This window comes from Rhea americana, unplaced genomic scaffold, assembly GCF_003343005.1.
Source record: "Rhea americana isolate MKP2758 unplaced genomic scaffold, rheAme1 scaffold_38, whole genome shotgun sequence".
Classification (NCBI taxonomy): Eukaryota; Metazoa; Chordata; class Aves; order Rheiformes; family Rheidae; genus Rhea; species Rhea americana.
This window is the reverse complement of record NW_028186512.1, coordinates 4,818,292-4,828,098: the sequence shown is the minus strand read 5'-3', so window position 1 is coordinate 4,828,098 and position 9,807 is coordinate 4,818,292. Positions and strand designations below refer to the sequence as shown.

General features: G+C 43.7%; 1 protein-coding gene across 6 annotated transcripts; it reads right to left on the bottom strand.

Moving 5' to 3' along the window:
- Positions 1 to 1,364: 1,364 nt before the first annotated feature.
- LOC146591275 (uncharacterized) lies at positions 1,365 to 9,801 on the bottom strand. 6 transcript variants are annotated; one of them, XR_014896851.1, is made up of 7 exons: positions 9,138 to 9,801; positions 7,528 to 7,587; positions 7,068 to 7,199; positions 5,696 to 5,842; positions 5,108 to 5,168; positions 4,767 to 4,922; positions 1,365 to 1,667 (listed from the first exon to the last, which is right to left on the bottom strand). XR_014896851.1 is itself a non-coding variant. In XM_085313227.1 (6 exons), the coding sequence occupies exons 1-6, from the start codon at positions 9,300 to 9,302 to the stop codon at positions 4,819 to 4,821; spliced, it is 669 nt and encodes a 222-aa protein (XP_085169353.1). In that variant the 5' UTR covers positions 9,303 to 9,801; the 3' UTR covers positions 2,522 to 4,818. The 6 variants fall into 6 exon arrangements, 3 of the variants coding, with proteins under 3 accessions (XP_085169353.1, XP_085169355.1, XP_085169354.1); XR_014896850.1 differs by lacking the exon at positions 1,365 to 1,667 and adding an exon at positions 2,522 to 2,734; XR_014896852.1 differs by lacking the exon at positions 1,365 to 1,667 and adding an exon at positions 2,522 to 2,717.
- Positions 9,802 to 9,807: the final 6 nt, after the last annotated feature.

Sequence of the window (9,807 nt, the reverse complement as noted above, 5' to 3'; positions counted from 1 at the left end):
CTTGAGCAAATACTTTGCCCTTAGTTGAATATTAACTCTCAGAAACAGCTCCCCCAATTAGCCTTCTGATTACACCTCTTTATCGTTAAAACTATTGTGTGTCTTGGCTGCGCAGCACTAATGGGGCTCCAGCATTCTTTGGTTTACAGCCTGGGGAGTCTCCATACTTGCTCTGCGTGTCGGTGAATGAGKTAACATTTTGCTAAGATTATCTAAAATAGGAAAATATTTTTAAACTTAAATGGCTTATCTTTTCTAATACAAACAATGCTAACATAAGACAAGCATGAAATGCTTGGTAACCACATAACTTTGATTTATAAGATTGCATAGCGAGGGTATATAGCTCAGTACACAGGTGAGATACTGATGTCCAACTTACTTACTTACTTACAGGCTGCTCTATTTTAGCCAGGCAGAGGAAAAGCATTATAATATATCCTAGAAAAGAGCTAGATAATAAAATGTTTGGCCTCGAGGAGATTTGAGGCACATTTGCATGTGTCATTGCCCTTCAAAATTCTGAGATATTTGCATTTCTTAGTGGTGGAAACAGACAGTCCTTGTGCATGAGGTGCAGCACTTGTGTGCACGGGATTTTTGGTGCAGAACACGCTGTGAACCTGGGCACTTTTTTTTAATCCCCTCCCTCCACTCGGGCTTTGCTTAGGTTACTCTGCAGGCATCTGTTAAGGTGTCTCAGCTGCTACAATCACCTTCTGACAGGCACCTGCGGTGTGTCAGGCCCAACTCCCTCCCAAACGGGCCTTTGCCCAAGACAAAAGGGGAATGTTTCACCGTGACTCCGGCTCTCTGTGGTGGGAAGGAACAAGGAAGCTGGCTGGGTTACAAGGCTCTTACCACCAGGGAAAGGCTGCGGGGAACAACGGAAGAGGGCCTTGCTACTGGAGGGGTTATGGCTGTGTGTGCTTGTAATGAGTAAAATACATCTGATTTCCAACGGAGAAAGCTGGGGGTGAGGCAAGGTGTGAAATGTCGCTGGAGACGTTGCTGGGCTCTGAGAAAGAGCCATAACTAGCATGCAGTATAGACTACTAAATATAGCACTGGCATCTGCAATCATGAATGTATTTTCTGCAGTGCTAGCCAGTTAGAGGGAGTGGCATTAAACCGGTATATAGGTTCCACTAATTTCGATATTGTAGCTCTTTCTTTGGGTAGAAAGAATTGTTGGAATTATGAATATTTAAGCCATCTTAGGTGTCTTCACGCCACTGCTGTGATAGCAATGTTGCAATTGCACCTTTGGCAGGATTGCAAAGGCAGGTTGGAAAGGAAATACAGACATCATCAAGGGCTTTATAGCTGCTGCTGAACAAATTACATACACTTTTACTTAGAAATAGCGTAGAGCACATTTCTTTTACGTGCTGGTGCTTCAGTATGTACCATTAAGTATGTTTCATAGTCAATGATGAGGTGCATTTGACACTGCCAGAGGTCTCTTGGGCTCACCGGGTAACTTAGCGCCTCTGATTTACAATAGTCTCCAAGCTGACTGAGAGGAACGAGCCGTGTCCTCGGCTCATGCACAAGCGCCTTCCCAGCGGGATTTGACTTGCATCAGCCTTGTTTGTAGCCGTTGTGCAGGTCAGGTGCTGATTTCATAGCCTCATTAGTAACTCCTTATTTCAGGAGTTATCCCCCTGATGTGATGAAAACATTTCTGCATTAGAGCAAGTTTATTTTACTGTTGAAGTTTGCTCTCTGCATGTTTGTAACAAAATCTATTAGCTTTGTTAAGGTATTCTGAACACTGTTGTATTATGCTAGGTATGCATCATTTCATGCTGTTACGGATAGTTACGAAATAATGCTTCTGTATGGGAGCAGTGTGTTTTTGTAGCAAACTACTTTTACTAAGTTACTTCCTTAAAGGAAAATTCTGATTCAGAATAAAGGAGAATCAAAGACAAACTAACTGTTTTTTTAATTTTTTAGCAATCATAACCTCTCAGGGAGTCTTACTTTATTTTAATTTCTAAGGACAGTGGTTTGTGCAGATATTCTTAAAATAAAAAAAAAAAATTCATCAGCAGTCACTTGGAGATATGCCAGAAGCACCTGAGGATGGGGAAAGGAAGGTAGTCATGCTTTGTGCTTTGATGCTTGCCGACAGGCGCTATGCCAGAGAAAAAGGCACAGCATCACTTTTTTGTGTTACAATGTTGTGAATAACTGCATTAAAGGCAAATAATGTAAGGAGTCCATCAACCCTTGTCAGGGTTGAGTTGAAAGTGGATTTTATTTGGCTAATTACCAATAGTTACCATTCACAGTGCTACAGTTTTTTAATTGAACATTTTTCCTCCTTCTCATACAAATGCAAGTAGGATCCTTACTGGGGGAGTATCTAAGTTACCCTGGAGGGGACCTACTGCTAGCGATGCTGCTAGGCTAGGCAGATTGAAAGCAGTGGAGGAAATCCTTTTTATCTAGTGGTTCTGTAGATTCCTGGCTTTGGTGTAACAGTTGCACTGCAGGTAAACAAAAACAGCTATACTCTTACGAAGTTTAATTTTATTTAAGCCTGTTAGAGCGACTGGAAGCTGAGCCGCTGTTTCTTGTCCTGGTTTCTTCCCCAGAGCAGCGCTCATAGCTCAGGGTGCAGGGCACGGCGCAGGCAGACTTGCAAGGCAGCTCCTCCGTCTCCACCGTTTTTTCTCTGAGTCAGTGGGGTTTTTTGGTACCAAGATCTATAAAATCCATCAGGCTGTAAGAAATGCTATCAGCTGAATAGTTCTTATGAAGCTGGATGTGGTTTTCTCCAGTTTGATCTCCAGGTTAGGTTCAGTGATTTAAAATGCTGACATATCTTCAAATGAACATCTGTAACTACCTGGACTGTGTTTTAGCTAGTGCAGGCAGACACACAGAGGCGTTTGGAGCCGAATCCAGAAAGAATTTGGCTATCTTGGTGCTGGGCCTAACTTCTGTTTGTCAGAGTGGGAACTACAGCCCTAAACCAGACCGCTGTCCTGACCGCTCAGGCACCGGTGCGGCAGAAGGGTGTCACGCGGCCGGGGAAAGGCTGCGAGAGGTCGGTGTGCAGGGCGGGTGCGGCTTGGTGCCTCGCACCTTCATCACGTTGCYCTGCTATTCAGAGCAGGGACTGGACTTTATAATCCTGTTCTGGTAAGGGTTAAAGTCGGTTACTGAGACACTTGCTAAGCATCTTATGTACAGGGTGGACCATGCCAGGGTGCTAAGGTCTGTTAGCAGTTATTCAATATGCAGCTTGGACTGCTGGTTTGTAAAGCTCTAAGGAGAAAAAACATATTCAAGTACAAGATATCATCTTTTGCTGTAATATCAAGCAATTTAATAGAAATTAACTTTCCATCTCTGCACCTGACCAACCTTAAGAGGCCAGGGAGACTATAAAGAAAGAAGTTACATGGTCAGGATTTGCTAACCTGCATGTACCAGGATATGTACTCGCTTCAGTTGGATATCGTAATGCTAATTCTCATTACTATAGCAAGCTGTGTTGGAACCAGCAGTGTTTTAAGTGTGTATGTGATAAATGCTAACTCAGAGGAGCAACTGGCGCTTTGCCTACGTAGAAGAATGCAGAGCCTCAATTTAGGTGGCTGGGTCTCTTTACTAGTGATATGAAAAATCCTTTGGCATCTAGAAAACAGGATTGCAAGAACAATTTAATTCCCATTCCTCTCGGGAATGGCAAAGGCACCTTATATGCTGCAATAAGATAATTACCTGAGATCCTTCCTGGAGTTTCAGGCCTAATAGAATAATCCTTACTTACCCTACTGGTAACAGCAGGTAACATCTTTCCCAAGATGAGAACTTAAACAGGACTTGGAAAGTAAGTTCATGTGATATATTAATATATGTAGGGGGATAAGTAGATTACTTATCAAGGCCTGCAGGCACTTCTGAGCCTACCTGTAGGTAAACTGTAAGTGCACATGGGATTTTTAAGTACTCAGGAGCCAGCTGAGTGGAAGTCAAGTGGGAGCTGTAGTTTGTTTACACAGAGGACCAGGGTGTAAAGCCCTTAGACTAAATCTGGTTTAGCAGAATGAGCCTAAAATTTTTAGGAATGAGCCTAACATTTTTAAATCTCAATCTCCAAATTCCAAACAAAAAAAAAAACCCTCTAAACTGAATTCGGAGCATCTAAGTTACCCTGTAAGGGGAGTTATTGCAAATGAAGTTCTTATCGTAGTCTAACATTATACTTCATCTCTAAAATTAGGTGTCACTAAACACTTCCACACCACTGAATCCACCTGTTGATAGAGGTACCTGATTGGTAAGGCTTTGTATCAGAAATGTTTCCTGCCCCCATCCTTGCAAGAGCAACAGGGAAAGTACATTGATGCTGAATACTGAAGTGGATCCTTTGTGATAGATAATTCAACAGGGGAGGGGCAGAAATCAAGACAGTAGTTGAGGAGGAGGAGAGTGTTCCATAACCAGCTTCTTTTAAAAAATAACTGGATTTAATATTTGAATGTGTAAAGCTAGCACTGCTAGACAAATTGAATGATGAATTCTACTAGAATAAAACATGAATGAAATACAAAAGGTGGAGAAAGCTAGCTCATGCTTCCCAGAGGCAATGAGGTATTTTAACTTTACAGCATCTGAATAGTACAAAATTATTGGCAGATCTTTCCCTTTGCACTGTGGTCTTTGCTGAACACTGGGCATCATGAGTGCTCTCTTTCTGTGCAAGTTTTATTAAAAAAAATCTTTAAAGATGAAGAATTTCTTACATCTGTTTTGCCACACTTCTAGACAAGTAGTTTTAAAATGTTCATCGCTTTTTCAAGCCATTCTGATGTATGGTGGAGGTTTGGATATGTCTTCCTCTGTGTCTAAGTCTTGAATAGGAAACTGAACTGGGGAATTAAAAACACTGTTCGTGGGACCTGTATGTGGAAGGAAAGGAAGAAATCATTAAACCCAGGATAGAGTCTTSGACCAAATCCCAAGTTCCTTTGGCTCAGAGTATTTTGGTTATCAAGATTTTGGCCTGTGAGGTAAAGCTTATCTGAGATGTTCCTTCCTTCTCCCTGGTGACTATCTAAATACATGGATGGAGAGAGTTACTCACTTTGTACAGCGCAGACCATTTCCACAGCCTGAATTTGGTCATCATTAGGTTGCAACCACTCCTGTGAATGAAATAACGCCATCAAAAAACTCATTCTGTGGGTTTGTTCCAAAAGATATATCTGAACTCCTGTAACAAGTCCATGTGATTTGCTCCTTCAACAAATCTGAGTTTGAAAGTTGGAAGCAGCCTTACACTGCATACTTTCAAATACTTGGTATCTTAGTCAAGAAAAGTCTTTGAAATGCTATGCYACAGTGCAATCATTGATTTAAGGGGCAGAGAGGAAAGAGAAATGTTTTAAGTAGGGGAGCAAAAATTCATAGGAAATGGCACCACACTATCTTAAGCACTAATGGTTTGGAAAATTAAGTTAACCTTCAGTAGGTTTTATGCGACACTCTGAATAAGAAGGGAGGAAGTAAAAGGAAAATATAAAAACTATAAATGCCTTCTAACATCACCTTCATTTCTTAAAATTAAAGTGCAGGTAAGGTTTATAGAAGAACATGCATCTTCTCCCCACTTTCTTCCTTTCCTAGCCACATCCAATACAAATAACTTAGTGCTCCTGAACTCCTCACTCACCATTCCCGTTACGCTATCGTAGCACGAGCAGTGCGGAAGACTTCGGCATCCCAGGTAAGCAATAACTAGCACCACAAATGCACTGCAGACAGATGCAATTAACATTGCTATGTTGGCACCCTTGACAACTTTATTAAGTACATACTTCTGTAAGCAAAAAAAAAAGCAAATGTTAAAGCCACATCCTGAAAAATAGAATATTTTTGATGGAGAGCTTCAGCCTAAGTGCTGTAAGAATGTTGCAATTACATGTTAGGGTATTGATTTAAAGTCAGTCTTAGTTAAGGCTTTTCTTTCTGTGCTCTGTAGAGCAAACCAAGTGTGAAACTCAAATGAAAAAGAGCAAGCAGAAAGATAAGGTTTCTTACTACATTTAAGACCCTATGCATAGTGTTGGATCTGGAAATAGTTGTACTCTGGTTGTACAACTCCGAAAATGAGTTGTATTCATTTAACAGTGAGCACAAATCCATGGAACAACGGCTCCTCTTCACCCCAAGTCTGAAAAACATCTTGCTGTATTACATCTTACCAACCTGATATTTGAATTTGTCCGTCAATAAACTCATGAGTAGCATCATCTGCTTCCCGCAGGAAGTCATAGCTTGTACCAGGTTTGAGGTATGACAGGGCCAACTCATTCCTTCTTTTCAGGTTTACTGCGTGGGATACTCTTGAAATAATCTCTCCCTTTAATCAGCTGACCCTTTAATCAATTTATCTATTGAGATCTATGCTGAAATGGATTTAAGAGCCTAACAGTTGCTGCATCAAACGAGGCCAGGGATACATTTGGTAACTGTCCGTTCTCATGGCCAGTRCTATGGTTTTTGCTAGAACAAAACATAATCTTGTGCAGTCAATCAGCAATAGTAGTTAGCCTGACTTCAGCGTGCTCGGGCGCATACCCAGCTGGCGCGCGGCAGGCAGCCGTACGCCGGCAGGTCGTTGGATGTAGGCCAGACTGCAGGAGAAGGCAGGTCTGCGACACTGCCCAGCGCTCGGATTCCCGGCTCGAGAAAAACGCCACTGCTCTCGAGCAGTCGGGCGTCAGCCGCCGCGCAGAGCGGCGCCCCGGCTCGCTGTAGGTTATTTTGCAYAGACGCTGATACTAGCAACGCTGCAGCAGCTCTGAATGGTAAGAGCTGCTATAAAAAGTCTGCTTATGCCTGTGTAGGTTTTGTGGGTTTTGGTACCTAGCTCGATATTTACCTGTAGACTTGCTCCAAAATTTTTAACGCGTACTGTGCTGCAGGCATCACTTCAAATGGTAAYTTAAGCATACTGTAAATCTTGTTCCAATTCCAAGTAACATCTCATTTGTAGATTAAGACAGTCATGTTAACCAGTAAGCAGCACAACTGATACTTACTGTGTGGACAGCATGGACTGGTATGGGACTTAACTCCTCCTCTTCACCRTAGCTCAAAGTTAGTGAGCTATAAACAATTATCATGAGGATGGTGACACAAGAGACTATGGAAGCAATTATCACTGCATTCACCTACACACAAAAATCAAAGGGAAACAAGAAGGTAAAAAGGATCCCCCAACAGATTAACGCAAATAAAAATGAACAAAATATATTAACGAGTGTGACAGGCACCAGCCTTTGATCTCCCACAACACTAACAAGTATCCTACAGTGACAATCACGTGGAAGCCAAACACCTGTGCAAGAAAGGCTTCCATGATACTGAACTTAGGAGATAAAATTTAGCCTCAAATCTACAGCAAGAACCAACTAATTCATTTTCTACCACAAATGTGCTTGATTGCCTCTAAAAAGGTTTTGCCCATGTCCCATACACACGCAAACCCCCAAACCTTACAAGAACTGGATTCTTCCTCTGAGAAGAAAATAAAGCCAGAATGCCTGGGACGCCCATGACCTGCAGACCAGAAAAGCAGTTAGTTACTGGGAGACAAGTGCCAGATCCTGAAGATAAACTACAGGATAAATGAAAGGCCCCCGTTTTCAAGGCTCTTATCAGTATGAAGAGGGAAAAGAAGTGCTGATTTCTTGCGCTTTCCTCTGAAGCATCTTTTGGTGGCTAGTGTTGACAGCAGGACAGTGGATTACGTAAAATCTGTCTTATCTAAGAGCCACCCCCATAACAGCAATCTCCAGGCTGGCTTTATTCAGACTTCAGCCCTATTATTGGGCCAGCGTCACGAAGTACTGAAAGCCTGTCCCGCTCTGCCGCCCACCAGGCACCCTGCAGCGGAGGACAGTGGACTGCGAGGAGACKGGCCGCGCGCACCCGCCCGGCACGAGCGGCACCACCAGGGTAACAAGCACCGCGGCTGCATCGCCGGTACGCCCAGAGCGCCTCGGCAAAGGGCTCTTCCAAGTAAGATAAAAAACATTGAGTCTTAATAAAAACTTGGTAGAAACTACTTGGTGAAGCCCAACCTTTCCTAAAGGCCTGTTTATTCCAYGGGAGTGAAACTGGCCCTTCGGTCCCAGTCGTCTCTTTCCCTCTGCGTTTCACACAGGGAAGTAAAATGTTTTTTGTGCTACTTCTCTTTACGTCATTAGGGATAAAAGTTAATGATAACCTCTATGTTTTTACTTCCCGACATGCTACACTTTCCTTCACAGCTGTCTCCAGTGTAACTAGTATCTCCTTAAACTACTCAAATACTTTAGCTAGTGTTAAAGGTGAATGTCTGAATTATTAGAAGTTCAAGCACTGGAATAAACAGCAGCCCTTTGAACAGGGCAAGATTTTTTCGTTTAACACCACTTTGTCACTGTCACACACGTAGAGTTTCAYGCTGGGTTTCTGGGGAAACCTGTTCTTTTGGACAAGCTGTTTTGAATAAGGCTGAAGAACAGGCAATTGTGCGGTAATGATTTCTAGTGACTTTGACACTGCAATTGGTATCTCTACGCAGCTATCCTGTAAATAGCTAAGATTAAACCAATGAATCTGAGCTGCTGAGACTATCATAAAGCCAGAGACCCRGTTCAAACAGCCAGCACCATTCCTGGCTGCAATGCAGGCTTATTAGCAGTTTGCTCTGTTACACAGATTATCGCCAAGAAGTTAATCTGCATAATGCAGGAAATATGTTGGTCTCGACAGTCTAGAAGCTCCCTCCTAACCTCTACTGACCTTTCCTTGGTCACTGCATTTCTTGGGGAGGGCAGGGAGGACGAAGAAAAAGAAAAAAAGAAAAAGATCATTTGTCACGACACCTCCTTTTCAATAATATCCAGTAGAAAATGTTTTCATTTAGCTCCCCAGGAGGGGTCTTTCTGCAGCAGTTATCCACTCTTCCGCCTCTAGCATAGTAAGGAAACCTTTATCAGCTGGGTTCGAAGCAGGAAGCTGGGCAAGAGCTGGCAAGGATCCCTCCCCCTCCCCAATCTGCATACTGATCACAGAGGTRGAAAAAACCCAACCCAAACATAGAAAATACTGTGCAACTTTACCATTCCAGCCCAAATTGGAGTTCTGGTTTTGCTCAGCAGAGATTCTGCTCTGAAAACGCCGTCTATGAACCCGCTGACAACACACACGGTGCTGAAGGCGACCTGGAAGAGACCCAGCACCACCATGTTCCTCTGGTTAAAGATGAAGTACCGGTAGCGATCCATTCTGCTTTAAGTCATACATGAATCCACCTGCTCGCAGACTGGAAAGAAGCGCTGTGATCCTGCAGAAAAAGGCAGAATAATGACTTTTCCTAAGCAGGAGGAAAAAGGTACAAGAGGCTGGCACTTCGGCAAGCATCATCTGACGAATTCCTGGCATGCCTTGCCACGAATAGGCCGGGCGGTTACGGTACCGCAGTATCAAACGTTCAGCACCGAGTACAGAGTTCACCGTATTTATTGATATTTCTTTTGACCGGCAGCAGCGAACGTGGGTGAGCAAAGGTGAACGATCTCCACGCTGCCACCAGCGAGGCGCCCAGGTCACCATTTCCAAGGCTGCGGCGCGAGGCGCGCGCTCCTCTCCTCCGASTCCACAGCCGACCCAGCCCTTCCCTCTTCCAGCCTTCTGCTGCCCAGCAAGGCGGCAGCGCCCCAGCCCTTCAGGCCTCGCTCCCTCCAGCACATGAGCAGGGAGGGAGGCAGGAGGGAGCCCCGGCCCGGCCCG